The sequence below is a fragment of the Triturus cristatus genome, chromosome 11, assembly GCF_964204655.1.
Source record: "Triturus cristatus chromosome 11, aTriCri1.1, whole genome shotgun sequence".
NCBI lineage: Eukaryota > Metazoa > Chordata > Amphibia > Caudata > Salamandridae > Triturus > Triturus cristatus.
The window spans coordinates 278,679,947-278,698,714 of NC_140594.1; the positions used below are offsets into that span (position 1 = coordinate 278,679,947).

The 18,768-nt window shown below is 45.0% G+C and overlaps 1 protein-coding gene across 1 annotated transcript in view; it reads right to left on the bottom strand.

Moving 5' to 3' along the window:
• Window positions 1–18,768, bottom strand: part of LOC146784031 (SEC14-like protein 2) — a 534,640-nt gene that overhangs the window by 170,042 nt on the left and 345,830 nt on the right. The window contains exons 9-10 of the mRNA XM_085634515.1: window positions 12,742–12,848; window positions 10,457–10,596 (exon numbers count right to left, since the gene is read on the bottom strand). Of these exons, the coding sequence (XP_085490641.1) occupies window positions 10,457–10,596; window positions 12,742–12,848 (247 nt within the window). The remainder of the gene's footprint in view (window positions 1–10,456; window positions 10,597–12,741; window positions 12,849–18,768) is intronic.

The following is an 18,768-nucleotide window of genomic DNA, read 5'->3' on the forward strand; positions in this document are numbered from 1 at the left end:
CAGGACTGGTGAAGGAGACACGGATTCCTTTCGGCGTCGAGCCGGCGACTTCGACGGCAAACTCTTATCAGAGTGATGATGAGAAGAATGCCTCCTCTTCTTCTTATGCTTCTTGGTTCGCGAAGCATGCCCCGAAGTCGACTTCGACGCCGACCTCGATCGTGACCTCCATCTCGACTTCCTTCTTCCTCTCTTTTCCTTTTTCATCTTAGCGATGAAGAGCTTTGCCTCCCTTTCGCTTAGAGCTTTGGAGCTCATCTTGCGACAGCAAGAGCAACCATCCACATCGTGGTCGGATGAGAGACACCAAACACAGTAGTCATGTGGATCTGTGATCGACATGTGTTTGCCACATTCCCGACAGGGCTTGAAACCCGACTTCTTCATCGACATCTTCTTCGAAGAGAAACAGGGAAACCCAGAAGAAAAACAAAGTAACAGTAAAGCTACCAACAGCAATTCCCAAAATCCGTTGGCGTCAACAGCGCGGAAAAAAGGGAACGGACGTCATCACGCCGACGAGGTCTTCTTATGGAGCCGGTGACGTCAGCGGAGTCGCGAGCGGAGCCGTGTCTCTGACGTCGTCTTCGACCCCATCGGCGTGGACTGCTACAAAAGTTTCCGAACGTTGCTGGCGCAGGGGATATTCACAAGGTGAGGAATCCACTGGCAGATGTATCCATCAGAATGAGGCATACTTCATTGTGCAAAATCACGGGCCCTTCCTGCATCATTCCCATTTCTAAGGAACTCAGCTCTCGTGCAGGAAGCACCCGTAATCAACATAAACTAACACAAATGCGCAGCCATTCACTCGAGGCAGAGTGCCTCAATCATCTGAGGAGCTCCTTTGCCTCAACTGCTGGAAGGACAGATCGTGGCAGCCCAATCAAAACGAAGCCGCCTGCAAGGGTGGAGGGGACGAAACGGGCAAAGGGAAGCTCAGCGCAGCAGCCCGAAAGCCTGGACCAATGCAGGGCGGTGCTGTCTCACACATGAAAGACTGCTCACGCAAGTCTGGAAATGGAAAATAAGCATATTAATAAACGTAATGATGAAAGCATGATCAAACTTACCTCTGACCTCGCCAGGCATCATTCTGCAGCACAGAATGAAAAGAACAGGATGTCTTCGTGACGTACTTTACCCCATTTATGCATGCTGGTAGTCAGTGTCATATTGGGGGAAGTATTTTGACCTCAGCTTGGTGATAGGTTCTGTAGCGCAGGCAAATTGCTCATGTGTAAGGAATTCGACGGGAAGACAGATGAGGAGGTAATAAGGCTCCACCTTCACTCAAGCCGGTAAACTTACTCACCAATTACCTCTCAGTTGTTAAATGTCTGGCATCTAAGGCCCAGTTATCTATATTCCTGGTAAGTGAGAACTCAGTCATGTGAGTAGTGTCCATTTTGATCAGGGATTCTCTTCTCAGGCACCCGAGTCGTTCATTATTTCAGAAGCCCATGCCAGCTACTTCTATGTTGCATTCACAGATAAATTCTGTGTAAAAATCATCAGCACTGGAATTACATGTTCAGCCTCATTCGTGGTTGTAGTAGCGCTGTACCTTCTGTATTCAAAAGAAGTCCTCCACCCTTAATCTCACACTGCTGACCCCTTTAAGAACATAGGTCTTTTAGTGGGGTGGGCATAAAAGCGAATCCACCATATCGCACTGCTTTATTTTAGATGTTGCTCAGTCCCCGGTGCCTAGTCTGGCAACTGTGCCGTCCGTTTCAATATGTTCCACTCAGTGTCTCTACTACCACACTCCTGAAGCAAAGCAATCCGTGGTCCAGAAGATGACCTTGTGTTCAGCGGTTGGCATTTCTCTGGCGCAGGTCCCCCAAGCGTCCGCCTCTGTCACTGACAAGTCGCTCGCAGCGCCCCATCCAGACCCCCTCCAGCAGGAGCATGCAGGCTGCGTCAATATGAAGCTTCACTGGCGTCTTCCTTGCGATGCTGCACACCTTCAGCTGGTGCTGCAGCTTTCCTTTAACCTCAGTGGGTCTCAGGGAAGGATGGGCAGCTCTCCAGCACCTTAGGATCATGAAAGAGCAATGCTCCATCCAGTCGCCATCGTATTTAAGTCAGTAGGAGACAGAATGTGGTGTAATGGCCAGAGCTGCTGACTTTGGAACTGGGGATCCAGGTTTGAGTCACAGCGTTAGCTCAACATCCTGTGATTCTGGGCAAATAATCTCTTGAGGCAAAAGTTGGCGCAAACACCAGGCAGAAGGTCAAAGGATGATATTTCAAGTACACGTTTATTTGAAATAAAGGAGCCCATGTCCTGCACATCCTGCTTCCATGATTTCCAAACTCCAACTAACTTACCTGGAATTGAAAACCATGGAGAAAAAACACAACAGCGATCCAATTCACAAAAATAAACATGGTTCGAGACCATGCATGTGACTATTTACAACATAAAAGTAGGAGACAAGCAAACAGATAAAAAGAATCAACACTACATCTTCCCCTTAACAAAAACAAAAGGTAAGTTACAAACCATGTTACAAGAATGTAAGGTAAGAAGCTTTATGAAACCTAAAAGGTTAGTGCATGTAAAAATCTTTAAGCCTTGAGGACATGGACACATTTCGAGCAAACCTATCTGCAATTTCAAGACCATTAGAGTTGAGACTACTTTGCAAATCTGCGGCTGTATTGCTGCCAACGATCAGCACTTCTGTTGTCCCCCCGTTGAGTTTAAGGTTGCTGTCTGACATCTTCTCAATTACTTCCTTAAGGCAGGTTAGGAGGCTTGTGGGTGCCCATTGAGCTTCACGTGTAAGTGCAAGGACGAGTTGAGTATCCTCAGCATAGGAGACAAATCGAAGCCATATTCTTGTACACTTTTAGACAGCGTGAGGACATATACTTTAAAGAGGGTTGGGCTTAACGAAGAGCCCTGTGGAACTCCACATTCAATGGGATATGTAGAAGACGGAAAAGGTTCACTGCAAACCTGGAAACTTCTATTCGATTAAGTGCAGGGCCTGTGATACTGGCATTTCACAATCTTTGGACCAGGATGCATTGGGAAAAATTGTCAAAAGTGGCACTGAGATCCAGCATGATCATGGCTGCTGAGTCACACCGGTCAAGAGTGGTGGTTTCCAGGTCTAAAACCCGTTTAGGTGGAATGAAGGATGGAATTATGTTCTAAAAAGCAAGAGAAAAATGTATTAACATGATTCTCAAAGATTTTGCTGGCAATTGGAAGCTGAGAGATTGGCCTGTAGTTCTAGACCATCAGGGGGTCTGCCTGTGGTTTCTTCAGCAGATGACTGCCTATAGCATGTTTCCATGCAGAAGGAAAACTACTGAATGCCAAGGACCTGTTCAGAATCTTCAATAAAGTAGGTAAAATGATGTCACCAGCTATTAGTAGGACATCAGGAGGAGCTGGGTCTAATGGTGAGCAAGATTTTATGGACTTTAAGATGGTGCAAATGTCATGTGAATATAGGGGTGGAAAAGATGTAAGTTAAGCTGTCGTTATTTGGGGGAGTTGGACAAGGAGATGTGTTCTCTGGGAGGGAAGATATGTTTTACTTTATTTGTAAAAGCAGTGGAGAACATTTCACATCACTCAGTGGAAGCCAGAGGGGCTGCTATACAAATAGGTGTTGTCATGAGGGTGTTGACTACTTTGTATCGTTCTTTTGACTAATTGCTTGCACTTTCAATTTTAGTACTAAAATAAGAGACTCTGGTCTGCCTGGTATTTTTTTTACCAACTGTCTATAAGAAAATGTTGTTACTTACCTGTAACTGTGGTTCTCCAGTATGGTATCTTTTATAGATTCACATGCTTGAATCATTCCCCGTCGAAGTAGGAGTCCCTCGGTATCATAACAAGCAATGTGTAAAAGAACAGGAGACAGATATAGCACTGAACTATAGTTCTATAGTCTATCTATGCCCTTTTTAAAAAAAGGCCAAATGTAAATCTTTGACCAATCAGGTTTCAGCACCCTCTAGAATGCTCTCAAAAGAGGCAGAGTTCCTCAGATTTTTGAGTACGAGTGTGCTATAGTAGAGGTAGAGGTAAAGGGAGTCCCTCCATGGAGGAGGGTGGGTCGTATGTGAATTTATAAAAGAAACCAATACTGGGGAACCAGGTACAGGCAAGTAACCAACTTTCTTCTCCAGAATTGGATCTTTTATAGATTCACATGCTTGAATCAGAATAGCTAGCAATAAACATACACATTTATATACATACATCGATAAAATACTACCTTTCAACTTGTATAGCCAATGTGGATGCATTGAACGTATGTAGAACCCAGCATGAATGCATTCGTATATACTTATAATCAAACGGTTGGTGGGATTGAAGTTAGAAGAGGCTTAGCTTATTGAGATAGGTGTCTAAGCACTGCGTGGCCCACAGCTGCATCTGCCTTGTCTGTCTCATCTAGGCAGTTGTGCTTTATGAAAGTGTGCCTGCTGTACCATGTTGCAGCCCTGTAGATATGTTGAATGGGCACACCAGTCAAAAGAGCTGTTGAGGTGGAAACAGCCTTGGTGGAATGGGCTTTAACCTTGTCTTGCAATGACTTCCCAGCTTGTCTATGGCAGAAGGTGATTGTAGAGACTATCCACCTGGCAACAGTTTGTTTAGAAACTGGGCGACCTTGAGAGAGGTTACCGTGTGATACAAATAGTTGGTCTCCTGTGCAGATATGACGGCTTCTGTGTAATTCGAACTTGAGACATCTCTTGATGTCAAGAGAATGTAAAGATTATACCACTATTGTCTGTGGATTCGGGAAGAAGGTCTATAACACAACAGCCTCACTTAAATGGAAGTCCGAAGGAATTTTGGGAATACATTTGAGGGTTAGTTCGAAGAATTACCTTGTTACATTTGAATGGTTCCTTGATGGTAAAGGCTTGGATATCACTAACCCTATTGGCGGAAGTGAGGGCTAACAGAAGTGCTGTTTTCCATGTGAGGAACTTCAACCCAGATTTGTGAATTGGTTCGAGTGGGGCTTTCATAAATTGGCCTAGAACAACACTGAGTAGCCATGATGGTGGAGGTTTTCTCACTGGAAGAAATGCCCTGAAAAGGCCATTGAGAAACTGTTGAATGATCCTGGAGGACCATAATGATGGCGTCCCACCGGCACATCGGAATCTAGAGACTGCTGCAAGGTGAAACCTTATGGAGGAATGTGCTAATCCAGATTTAGCCTAAGTGAGTAGATACAGAAGGATTTGGTCTGGCGAGGACGAGAAGGGATGAACATTATTTTGTGTACAAGAGAGGCAAAACCATTTCCATTTGCATTTGTAGGTCTTGTTAGTGGACTCTGCTCTTGCTTGGGCAAGGATCTGGCTGCAATCTGAATGAATATCTATCCTGGCAAACTCATTGTACTCAGTAACCAGGCAAATAAGTGCAGCGATGTCGGGTTGGGATGTCCGATTTATGGTGAGTAGCAATGGTATAGGTTTGAGTGGAACGTGAGGTTGATTAGACAGGAGAAGGAGTTCTGTGAGCCAGAACTGCCTGGGCCAACGTGGGACAATGAGGAGAATGTTACATGGTTCTCATTTCATTTTCCTGAGAATCCATGGTATAAGAGAGATTGAGGAAAAAGCGTAAGCATATATTCCTGACCATCTCATCAAAAGCGCATTTCCCCTAGATCCCGCTTGATGATGCCAATTTGCAAAGTACTGGCATTTCTTGTTTTCTCGCGTGGCTAAGAGGGCTAACCTCGGTTTGCCCCAAAGGTGGAACAGTTTGTCCAGAGTGTGCTGATCTAGTTCCCTCTCGAGGTAGTCAACACTGGTATTGCTTAATGAGTCAGCAAGGCTGTTGGATACCCCTAGAGCATGTTCTGCCTTTAGGGATATGTGATGTTGAAGTGCCCAGGTCCAGATTTGTTGCACTTGAGTCAACAGTGCTAATGAGCGCGTTCCTCCCTGTTTGTTCGAGTAGATCATGCTGGTGGTGTTGTCCGTTCGAATGAGGACTGAGGAGTGTGCAATCTTGGGGCAAAAAGCCTTCAATGCCAAAGCGAAAGCTCTGAGCTTCAAAAGATTTACGTGTATGTTTTTCTGCAGTGACTGCCATCTTCCGCTGATAGTAAGGTCCTGAAGATGAGCACCCCAGCCTTCCAGGGACGCATCCGTTGTGACAGTATAGTCTGCAATCTGCGCCACAAAGGAAAGACACTTGGAGAGACTGGATGCCAGTAACCACCAGTGCATGGTTTGTGACATGAGAGGGGTGATTTGAACAATGTCCTCGAACAAACCTTGTGCCAGATTACATTGTTTGTCCAATTCTTCTTGAAGTGGTCTCATCCGAAGATGACCATTTGGAATGAGGTGGATGCAGGAAGAACACATTCTGAGTAGAGATTTGTATGTCCGGAGAGAAGTGGACAGTTTTGCTGCCAATCTTTTTTGCTAGATATTGAATTATTAGTTGTCTGTCTTTGGAAATGAAGGCCTTGTGTTAACTGGCGTCCAAGAATGCCCCTAAGAATGTTAAACTCCGGTTGGGATGTAAATGTGATTTTTGATAGTTGATGGTAAGGCTCAGTTTGCGGAAGAGCATGAGGCAGATTGACGTGCCCTCGGAAGCTTGGCGATGTGTTACTGCCTTTATTAGTCAGTCATCCAAGTATTGAACTACCTGGATTCTCCATTATCTGAGATACACGCTAGCTACTGGTGCTAGGACCTTTGTAAATATTTGAGGTTCCTATTTCTGTCTGAAGGGAAGGAGAGTGAACTTATAGTGTGTGCTGGATTCCTTGAACCTCAGAATTTTGCAGTGTTTTTGGTGGATGGGTTCATGAAAATATGCGCCCTGAAGATCCCGGGCTGTCATATAATCTTCGGAATTGATGAGGTGGAGAATTTCCTGGCTTGTTACCATGTGGAAAGATTGCATTTTTAGGAATGTGTTTAATTTGCAGAGGTCCAAAATGGGGCGGCATTCTCCTGACTTCTTGTGAATGAGGAAGAAACAAGACTAAAATCCTATTCCTCTCTGACATTTGGGGACTAACTCTATTGTTTCCTTTTGTAACATGATGGACAATTCACTGAGGAGCTGTTTGAGGTGAGACGGGGTGTTCCTTTCGAAGGGGTGTTTAAAGGCCACTGGATGAACTCCAGTGTATGACCTCATGTAATGACGTCTACTACCCACTTGTCCGAAGCTATGACGGACCACTGATGTAGATGATGCCGGCACCACTAAAGGGTCACTGCTTCCTGTTATAATCTCTTACACAAGAGGCAAATTTTCCTCTGCTGGAATTTTTGCATGATGCAGGCGATTGTTGCCTGTAAGACTGCTGTGATTGATTTTGGTTTTAGTGGCAATATTGATGTCGCAATGGCTTATATTGGTTTCTGTAAGGTTGAAAACCTCCCCCAAAAAAGTAGTTGCCTTTGCTCCCAGAAAGGGCTGCTTTTGAAATTGTAAAGTCCCAAGAGATCTGGCAGTGTCAGTATCTTCTTTAATGGACTGAAGCACATGGTAATGTGCTTAACGAATAATGATTCCCTGTCGAAGGGTAAATCTAAAATTTTAGTTTGTACCTCTGGGCGGAAGGAGGTAGATTTGAGCCATCCTTGTCTGTAGAGAACTGCTGCTCTTCCAAGCTACCTGAAACCAGTGTTTGAGGTATCAATGGCACAATCTATGATCTCTGCCTAGGTTCTCTCTCCTTCTTGTAGTATATTTTAGGCTTCCACTTTACTGTCCTCAGGTAACAGGTCGATGTACGTGGAAAGGTCTGACCACATCTGGCGGTAGTAGTGTGCAAGTATTACAAGAGAGTTGGCAACCTTGACTGTGGTGGCCGCTGTAGATGATAATTGCTTGCAAATATTGTCAGGTTTGCGACCATCTTTTTCGGGAGGTGCCGAGATTGGAGTCGATGAGTTTTTGGAGGGGCGTAGTGCTGCCTGTGAAACCACGGAATCTGGTTTTAATCAGGTAATTAGGCATGCAGGAGAGTTTAAGGGCTTTATATTTTTTTTATCTAGTTTGGGAATGACTACTGAGACTGTCGCCGGAGTTTATTATTTTTAGGCTTTCTTGCCCAATAAAATCAATGATAGGGATGGATCAAATAGATTTTTAGTGTGTTACTAAAATCATAAAGGAAGCAATCCACTTTCTTGGATAATAACGGAAAATCAAATCTTTTGGCAGCTCTTTCCATCAAATTGTGGAATCCGCCGATATCTTCCGGCAGAGAATCTACAGCTGACGGGCGTTGAGGGGGAGGTGGTACTAAGTAATCATCCCTTTCATTCGGGAGTGATGCAGTGTCTCTAATTTTGCCTTCTTCTCTCTCCTCACCTGTAGAAATGTGATCATCAGCAGGGTCATGTGCTATCAAAAAAGAAACCTGTGGAGTAGACGGAGGCGTGATCGGCCTTGATGCAGTTGTATGTGTTGTCCGAAGTGGAGGAGAATGCTGTGGAATGAATGGTTGTTGCCAGTTGGTCCTGGAAATCGGAGATAATAATCTTGCAGCATGTGTTGCAAGTTGTTCACTAGCGACAAGGACATTTGGATAGATTGGTGGTGTGAATAATTGAAATATTCTTGATGATATTTTTCAGCCTGCTCATCCCCTGCGCAATAATCCTGGCAATACTGATCTTCCTCATCTTCATCCTGACATTTGATGTGGAGCTCAGGTGACTGTGAGCTATACCAAAATCCTCTAAGGATTTTGGTATAGCTCAATTTTTCAATGTCTCTCATGCCAAGCAGCCCTGTAGGAAATGTTCTTTTCTATCTAAAGACAGCATGACAGTCCTTGCAAGTTCTTTTCACGGCCCTTTGAACGACTGCGGCGAAGGGGGGCATCTTGTATGAGATGTCGGTGGAAACTCAGCTTCCCTTAAGCTCTAATATTGAACTTTATCCAACCTTGCATCATTTAATCGTTAGATGTCTATGCAGTGGCTGACACCGTGTTGATGTTAGATAAAGGTCTACTTGTGAGCCAACTGGCTAATCTTGGTATAGCTACGTAAAGGCTCAGAGCATCGGCTCCCTTTTCAAGTCCATTCAAACTACTAAAAAAAAAAAAATCAACAAAAGACAAATTACTTTTGACTATCAGTTTTTGGAGCAGAGTGGCTCTTATTTTGTACCTACAAAACTACTGGCTAATAGTCGCCCTTCTTTTCTTATACGTTCCACTGAGTCCCAGGTAACATTTACAGTAAATCTTTACAAATTAATTTTCTTTTATATTTTTAATGGCACTACATTTAAACTTCTATACACCAGAAGCTCTGAGGCTGGGCTAGTATCTGAACTCTTAGATCTTGAAGCAGCAACATTAATACATCTCCCCAGCCTAACAGCAGGACCACAGCACGGTCCAACATGGTTTACATTGACTGCAAAACTCCATCCCACAAGGATTAAAAAACGGACCTTTTTGGGCAATTTCTGTCCTTGCTGGGCATCCATGCATATCCTTCTGCAAGTCTCTACAGACCAGCTGTTTGCTGTGGAGTTCTAGCATTCCCCATACAAGGGCCTCATTGTGTAGGGTCAATCGGATCGCAACCGACGGTCTGACCTACATTGGGTGCCACAGTCCGACTGCCACATTATGATGTGCGGCGGTTGGAGGCAGCGGGCAGAGGAACCGACCGACGCATAAAGGAAATGTAATATCCTACAATAGGGTAGTGCCTGTTCAGGATATGCCATAGGGATTACGATGTCCCTTTCATACAGCTTTTCAATGGTGGTCCAACCGCCATTGAAAGGCAGTTGTAAACGGACTTTGGGGACTCCTAGCAGGGCCTCCGCTATGAGGCCTAGGGGTCACCTGTGGTGCCCCCCAAACATCCATACCCCATGGGCCAGGCACCACATGGTGCCTGGCACACGGTGCATGGATGTTTCCAAACATCCATTTTTTAAATGCAGCTTGTGCTGCGGCCGTTTTTCGGCCACAGGACAAGCTGCAATGGAAAAATGTATGTTTCCGACTGCCTCATGGGCGGTCACATCCTAATTTGTCAGATGGAACCGCCGACTACTAGTCGCTCGGTTTCCATTCCAAGACTATGTCGGTCGGGCGCGCGTCCGACTGGCATTGTAATCGGGGCATTGTTTCCCTGACATTCCATCGCCTCCCATTATTTTCATACTTTTAGGAACAGTTCGAAACATTTATGTATATGTGTGTATATTCCTTTTAGAAACTCCGGAATTAGAAATTGTCAAGATTTTTTGGAGCTACATTGCAATATGGTTCGATATTTTGGTTATGTGATGCGCAAGTTTACTATTGTAAAGCGTACAGGCACAATTAGTGTATAACACATCTCACATCGAGATTCATCACAAGTTGGTCCCTTTTCCCTCAGAGATGTGGGTAGCATGTTCTTGAAAGCCGAGCTTCCCTGCTTATTTGCAATTGCCTACCTGAGGACACAGCAAGGGAAGAGGATCTCATACTCCAGCTGCTCGGAGGAGCCACGGTTAACGGTAATTGCATGCTCATACTTCAGGTTGACCTGATCCCGCACATAGTACTTCTTTGGGATGTCCCCACCATAGTTTATCTAAGAGAGGAAGTGATCGATTAATACACACGCACAATACACATGCACTTTGGGAGACTAACTGCATAGGAACACAATTCACTTCTTATGTGCTCTTAATTTTTAACAAGTAAGGGGACAGAAGCAAAGAGAAAGAGAGAGAAAGACATTACCCAGGATATCACAGGATAAATGGGGATGCATCATTTAAAATCCATCTTTCATCCTTCTGAAGTTTGCACTTGGCAATTTATGTACAGCAACACAGGAAAAGCCATGCGTGGTTAAAGTTACAGTATGCAGCAGTAAGCAGAGTAATGAAAATCAGTCTGACTTGATGAAGGAAAAGGAGTGAGAAGGAGAATAAAAAAAAAACCAAAAAGAGTATTTGTTACACGTGAGGTTCTAGGAATCACTGAAGTTCTAGTAAGAATTCCCAAGCATTAAACAGAGTGTTTTAAATGCAACAAAATAAACCACTTTGCAAATGTGTACACCAGTGTCTGAGAGAAAGTTATTATTGTGTATAAATGTGACATGTCCAAAGATAGTTCAACGAACTTGGTATGGAGTGTGGTTGAAGAAGGAAGTGGGTAAGTATTTCAAGGTGTTACCAACAATCTGCAGTTTATTATTGGGGAAGATGAGAAACCTTATGAGCTATGTTAATGATATAGAAAATGATTTTGGATTCCAGATCACAATTTACCATCATTCACAAATAATTTTTCAGCTTCATCAGAAAGATAAACGTCTTGAAGCCAATGATGCGAATGTTCTTGCCTTTGATGGTAGTATTACTCGGTTTGATGATGGTTTTAAAAGGAAGACTGGGTGTGTTACAACACTATGCTTCCAATGTAGACAGATTCTTGGAAAAGTGCACTCGGCTAGTAAAGATCAGCACATTTTAGGTTGATGGTACAGTCATTTTGGGAATGGTCTCAAAAACCTCTTTTAGACTTACTGCTTCATTTGCTCTCATTATTATATTGGACACTTAGGAAGAAAGATATCTTGTGGAGGCTCTCGGTATCCCTTCCGTATCTGTTGGCTTTCTATGGCTTTTTCTAAAGCTGAGAATCAGTAGAACAAGAGTGCCAAAGGAATGTTACACTGCATCTACATCTGCATCAATGTCTGCATCAATGTCTGCTATGATACATCATTTGTTTATCATAGCTTATAGGCTGCCTGGAGTGCAAGGACAACTAAACAACTAAATTTGATAAAAAACCAAGGGATACTAGAAAGCTAGCAATAACTTCACAAAGCACTAAAACTAAAATCCACCACCAAAAATGGGAACTGGAATTTCCATCCAGATAAAAAAAGATGCCTCCCTAGCACAAAAGGTCGGATTTCCAAAGCCATAGTCCAAGGCTGAGATAATGGGGCCATCGGGTCTCCAATGACTGGTGACAGGTGATTGTTCAGGAGGAGGCCAGTTACAGCTAAATCTGATTTCCAAAGACTAATATTCCAATAAGGTCTCTACTAGTACTGGGAATATGCTAGCATGCAGGGTTAATATGCCATGGGTACCAAATTCCAAGGTCCTGCATCTCATGAACGGGCTGCTTAGACTCATACTTTTCAAGTGGAGGAGCGCACAGAAGACCGGGTGCTCCCTGTGGACTCATCTCTTTCCACTAAACTGAGGAATTCAATGAAAGGTTAGTCAGAGCATGGCACATATTTCTAGCTTTTCTTCATACAGCAGGGTGGGCACATGAAAGGAATGTATGGTCCAAGGAGAACAGTGTCGGAATCCTGAACAGCAGAGTTTTCTGCCAATGCAGAAGGAAGGGGGAGATCAAAAATGGTCATAGGATGTGGATTTGAGGACTAACCAACCTTCAATTGGCTTCTGAGAAGTAGAATATTGTTGTCAACTGGGACATACTTCCAATTTTGTTTCAACCTGAGAGCCTTTACATTCAGAAAATGTTTCATTTTGAATGCCACCCCTGAAAGACAATTTTAGATAACTAGAAAGGGTTCAAACACATACCACCAAATTAGAAGAATTCAATACTAATGACGATGAAAGGCTCACCCACTTTATTTACTTGCTTAAAGAAATGAACTGATATTACAGACTAAAGGAGCAGCGTGAGCACAGCAAATAGTTCAGGAAGTTATCAAGAGGGATCAATTCCTTACCTTAGATTTACACTTCGGGTCCCCATCTGGATCAGTGAGGGACCCACCATAGTATACAGGAAGATTCTCAGGGGCGATGTACTTCAGTAAAGCTTCCTTCCAATTATCTAAAGAAACAAGAAAAAATACGTAAAAGTCCAGGATAACATTCAATGAAGAGAAATTCTAAAGCTCACAAATTAACATTTGAATACATATGCTGAGTCGAGGAGCAAACTGTCTTTAATACATTACCAGCCAACGAAGAAAAATGTGAAGCTCTATAGAGAATCTTTATCCATATCCAGGGGCAAAGAGAAACTGCCTATAAAATCACGATTAACAAAAATATTCTGTAGATTTTCTTAACATACTTTTGTATCTGTTCTGGTGTCACTGAAATCTAGGCAGCAATACCTTCCCAAAGTATGAGGTGATCTCCAGGTAACTGGTTTGTTTTCCTTGTAAGTTTGCAATAGCTGCTTGGAACATCTCGATGCTAAATAACAGGTGTTTATGATTACCCAACTAAATGGTACTTATTGTTATCAACTCCTAAAGGAAGGAAGGCTGAGTGGACCTGCCTGAATTCGAACCTGTGGCCATAAGGTCACAGTGGCTGTATTAGTCTATCTAGTCTCCAGAGCTCTAGGTCTCCCTGTGATGGACTTATTGTCTTTTCTTAAGAAAGAACAATAGATGAGAAATTCCAAAAAGAGAACTGTCTGAATGTCTTAATTCATGTGCAGATGGTTTTCTTTTGTCTAGACAGTATCTTTGAGCCAACCAAGGGTATGCAAGTTATTTTTTACTGTTGGTGTTCATCAATCAATCAATCAATCAATCAATCAGGGAATTGTAAGCGCGCTGCTCACCTGTGAGAGTCTCAAGGCACTAAGGGGGGGGAGGGGGAGGGGGGGGGGGGGGGAGTCCGAAGATCTGTTTAGCTGAAGAGCCAGGTCTTGAGGGTCTTCCTGAAGGTGTTCAGGGCGGGGACGCGTCTGATGTCTGCCGGTAGCTCGTTCCAGGTCTTCGCTGCAACGTGAGAGGAGGATCTTCCGCCTGCTCTGGCGATGCACGGGGTTTCGGCCAGTGCGAGGTTGGAAGATCGGAGGTTTCTTTTGGGAACTTGAAAGTTGATTCTGTTGTTGAGGTATTTGGGTCAGTTGTTGTGTAGGCATTTGTAGGCGTGAGTGAGGATTTTGAGAGTGATTCTTTTCTCCACGGGGGAGCCAGTGGAGACTTCGTAGGTGTTGACTGATGTGTTCGTGTCGGGTGATGCCAAGGACGAGTCTGGCGGCAGTGTTCTGTATTGTCTGGAGTTTGCAGAGTAGGGACTTGTTGAAGCCGGCGTAGAGTGCGTTTCCATAGTCCAGTCTGCTGGTGATGAGTCGGTGTGTGACGGTCTACCTTGACTCAGGGGGGATCCACTTGAAGGTCTTGCAGAGTGTTGAAGCACTCACCATGAACCTGTCGGTTCATGGTGAGTGATGAGTCGAGTACGATGCAGAGGTCTGAGGGGATAGGTGGGCTTCCGAGGGCGGTCGGCCACCAGGTGCTGTCACATGCAGAAGGGGTCGTACCGAGGACGAGGACTTATGTCTTCTCGGCGTTGAGCTTCAGGCAGCTGTTGTCATCCAGACTGTGATGCCTTGCATTCCTCTCTGGAAGTTGAGTTTGGCAGTGGTGGGGTCTTTGGTGAGGGAGAGGATGAGCTGGGTGTCGGTGTAGGATACGATTTTGAGGCCGTGCTGTTGGACGATGGCTGCGTGGGGGGCCATGTAGATGTTGAAGAGGGTGGGGCTCAGGGATGTATCCTGTGGGACTCCGCAGGTGGTTTTCGGGGGGGGGGGGGGTCGGAGAGGAAGGGTGGGAGTCTGATCCTTTGGCTTCTTTCGGTGAGGAATAATCGGATCCAGTCCAGGGCTGTTCCTTGTATGCCTGCATCATGTAGTCTAGCGCCTAGTGTGCGGTGGGAGACGGTGTCAAAGGCCGCTGATAGGTGGAGTAGGATGAGGGCTGCGTGAGTAGCCTTGGTCTAGGAGGGTGCGGATGTCATCTGTGGTGGCAAGTAGGGCGGTCTCTGTGCTGTGGTTGCTTCGGAATCCGGATTGGGACGGGTCGAGGACTGCGTTCTCTTCAATGAATCGTGTCAGTTTCCTGTTGACTGTTTTCTCTGCAACTTTGGCTGCGAAGAGGAAGAACGAGATGGTCCGATAGTTCTTGAGGTCGGTGGGGTCAGCTGTGGGCTTCTTGAGCAGAGGTCTGACTTCTGCGCGCTTCCAGTCCTCTGGGAAGGTGCCTGTTTTGAAGGTGGTGTTGATGGTGCGTTGAAGTTCGGGTGCTATGGCGGCCGTGGCTCTGTGGTAGATGTGAGGGGGGCCTGCGAGTGGATGCTTTTCATGGTCGAGGAGGTGTCTTCGCCCGTGATCGTTGTCCAGTTGGAGATGGTGTGCTGGCTGGTGTTTCGGGGGGGGGGGGGGGCGTCTGTGGTGCCTGGTGGATGGTCGATGAAGTTGTCATAGAGGTCGATGAAGTTATCGTAGATGGATTTAGGAAAGGTAGCAATGCAATTTGGCTAATATGAAACACTGAAATCAATTGAGGGAGGCAAGACTGGTGTGTTTCTAAATCCAAATGGGTACAGTGTCACTGGGGCTCAGAGGTAGAAGGGGACATCTGCATCAGCTGATTCCTTTAGTGCTCTAACATAGCTCCTGTGGGCACAACAGGATCCCATACACTCTGCGCTAGGAGGTCCAAGTCAGATATGTGCGAAAAACTTGAGTGAAGCACCCCTGGGGGCACCGTTGAAGACACCAAGAGCTGGTGCATATTTACATCTCTTACAAATACTGAGGGTGATGGGTGCATAGAGCGCATGCTCATGTACAGCACTGTGTGCGCTCCTTGGCGGTGATTATACAAGCATGGCACATTCAGTGACAAACAAATGCTTTAAATAAACTAGAATGTTGCAAGAAGGATTTGAAATAATTGGCTTCCCTTGGTTCTAACATTGATTATTTGTCATATGTTATTAATTATAATGCATTAAAATAAAGTTTGACCCCTATTGTTTTTGAAATGCTAACAAAGTCAAATTTAAATCATTCTAACATCTTGCTAAGAGTAAATAGAATGCTATTAATCAATCAGGCGTTCGTTAAGTCCGACTTATCACCCTTAAGGGTCTCAAGGCGCTGGGGGACGGGTGCAGGTTCTAGTCCATCAAGGAGGGGGTCCGTCGAAGAGCCAGGTTTTGAGGTTCCTTGTGAAGATGGGAAGCGATGTTGAATGCCTGAGGTGGAGCGGAAGGGCGTTCTAGGCTTTGGCCACGAAGGAGGAGAAGGAGTGGCCTCCCGATCTGGTTCTTCTGGTGCGAGGGACCACGGCGTAGGAGAGCTGGGCAGATCGTAAGGTCCTTTGGGGTGCGTGGAATTTGAGGTGGCTGTTCAGTCAGGTATGCTGGCCCGGTGTCGTGGAGGGCCTTGTGTGCGTGGGTGAGCAATCTTGAAGGTGACTCTTGCCTTGATCGGGAGCCAGTGGAGTATGCGCAGGTGCTAGGAAATGTGGCAGTGTCTTGGCAGGTTGAGGACCAGTCTTGCGGCGGCGTTCTGGATGTTCTGTAGCTTGCTTGTGAGGTTTTTGTTTATTCCAGCGTAGAGTGCGTTGCCGTAGTCGAGTCTGCTGGTGAACAGAGCATGAGTGATGGTCTTTCTGTGTTCGAGGGGGATCCATTTGAAGGTCTTACATAGGAGGCGGAGGGTGTGGAAGCAGGAGGACGAGATGGAGTTGATCTGGCGGTCCATTTTTAGCTCAGAGTCCTGGATGATTCCCAGGTTGCATGCGTGGGCGGGTTTCCGAGGGCGGAGGGCCACCAGGTGTCGTTCCAGGTGTCGGGGTTTGGGCCCATGATGAGTACTACCACTATCTAGTGAATATTGAAATGTTCTGAGCACTTGTGTTTGTAGAGGATTTTGATTATTTATCATACTGAACTGGTAGACATTGCAGCGTGCCACATGGCGCAACGGTATATAGTATAACGACAGGCATCTTGTCACGCAATAAACAAAAGGGAACCTAAGCGTACAAGCTCGGCACAACCAACACTAATCCATGTTTGATGTTACCTGCTCCAGCGATGTTTCAGGCAGGTCATAGGCATCACTCATAAGCTCTCAAGAAATTTAAAAGTATAGCTGTCTCACTGAGAGATAAAAAAAATCTGTAAAGTCAGTCCTGTTCTGTATCATTAAGTTGGTATTTCTTCCCGTCCTCTGTTTTGTCACCTCATTCGACCTTTGAGTTTGAGTGTAAGCTGAGAGTCACCAGAGCACTGTGAATATATTATGCTGTATTGTCCAGGAGCATTTATACTATGCTTCGTTTCCTTATGTGGGGAGATGAAATGCCTGTCTTGGGTGGAAATCGTCCTTTCCGAATACAGGGCTCGCAGGTACTTCCAGCTCACCCCTTTCTTCATATCATTACTGGGCTGCACCGAGGACAGCAGGACAGGATGGAAGTGGATCTTCAGGGCTTTATTTAGGCTTTAACACCAACTCTTCCGTGCTACTAACAGTGACATTCATAGGAATAAGCATACTAAGCAAATGTGTTACCCAGCAGAGTATGAAGAGATCTTCTTTTGTGGGCTGGTGGTGGGGTTGGGTGAATGCAGTATACCCAGGGGCAGGGCAAAGGACTTTAGGCATGGAGCTTGAAATGCTCTTCCACCTTTGATCAGTTGGGCAAGTAAAGCTTGCATTGGTGCTGTCTCTGCTGCACCTGTGTTGATTTTGTCTGAGTGAAACTCACACTACTGGGGATTCTTACTCTTATGCTACCTGTTCGGTGCCTTTTATTTGTGTGTGTCAAAGTTAAATTGGTGCTCACTAATGTTACACCTACATCTTGGAGATGACACAATTTGCAGTGATGTTCGCCGGTGACGTACTTGTCAATTGGAATTGGAATTGAGGGAGGCTTGCTCTTTTGATGGCCAGTACAGTACTTATTGAATGAGTATGGGGAACGCTGGCTTTACAGTGCTGCACATGTTCAGTATTTAAGGCAAGCTTGCAGGTTCTGCCCAGTCCTCTGTGTGAGCTGATGCTTGCACTGCAGCAGCCATTTTTAATTATTTTTTATTAAACAATAATCAGCTAGAATTGTGTTCATGAATTGGGTTACATACAATTTCGATGTTTTACAAAGTCTGCTGTAAAAAACATGTCATAACACTAGTAGTTCCTCTTAATTCCAGCTTGCGGATCTCCCCTCTCAGATTGCTTAACTTTTGAATTCTTCCCAGGCGCCAGTCTGGATCCAAAATTTCTTTTGTAGTACCTCTGCGCACCGAGGAACGGTGTCACATGGCTTCGTGATGACGTTGACTCTGGTCATGACGTCCGTGGAGCCATATAAACACCCTCTGGCGCACAGACAGTTTCTTATGTGAAAACGTCTGTGCCAGAACATTGGAACCACTCTAGAAACTGGCTGTGGAAACACTATGTCCAAAAAATGATCAAAATCATTTAAAAAACACCAATTATGAACAACATGAAATGGTATGCCAATACGATCCAAAGGGTTTACGGTAAAAACCCTACATTAATCAACGATACTTAGGCTAAGTGAAAGCCTGAAGCAGAACCATCCTTAAAAAGGGGAACACCCTCCACTCTACAGACCACTCACCAATGGAAGTGAGTGGTAAGGCCATATCAATATAAGACCCATGAAACAACAACAAAATGTTTGTTGAGTCACCATTACGTGAGACAGTGAGCGCTGGTGTACAAACCAGAATTGATACAAGGTATAACCCCTCGTCTCATTGGTATTTCGCAGAGCGGGTAGGATGGGCAGGGCGCTAAGGAATCTGCGGCTAGACTGTGTCTCTACCAGATATGACGTTACCGAAGGTAAGTAACTTGTACATCTGATAGAGACATTTAGTCCCAGATTCCTTAACTTTTGAAATAAATACCATAGCTATACCCACTGGAGGATGGTATGCAAACTAATCCTACAACA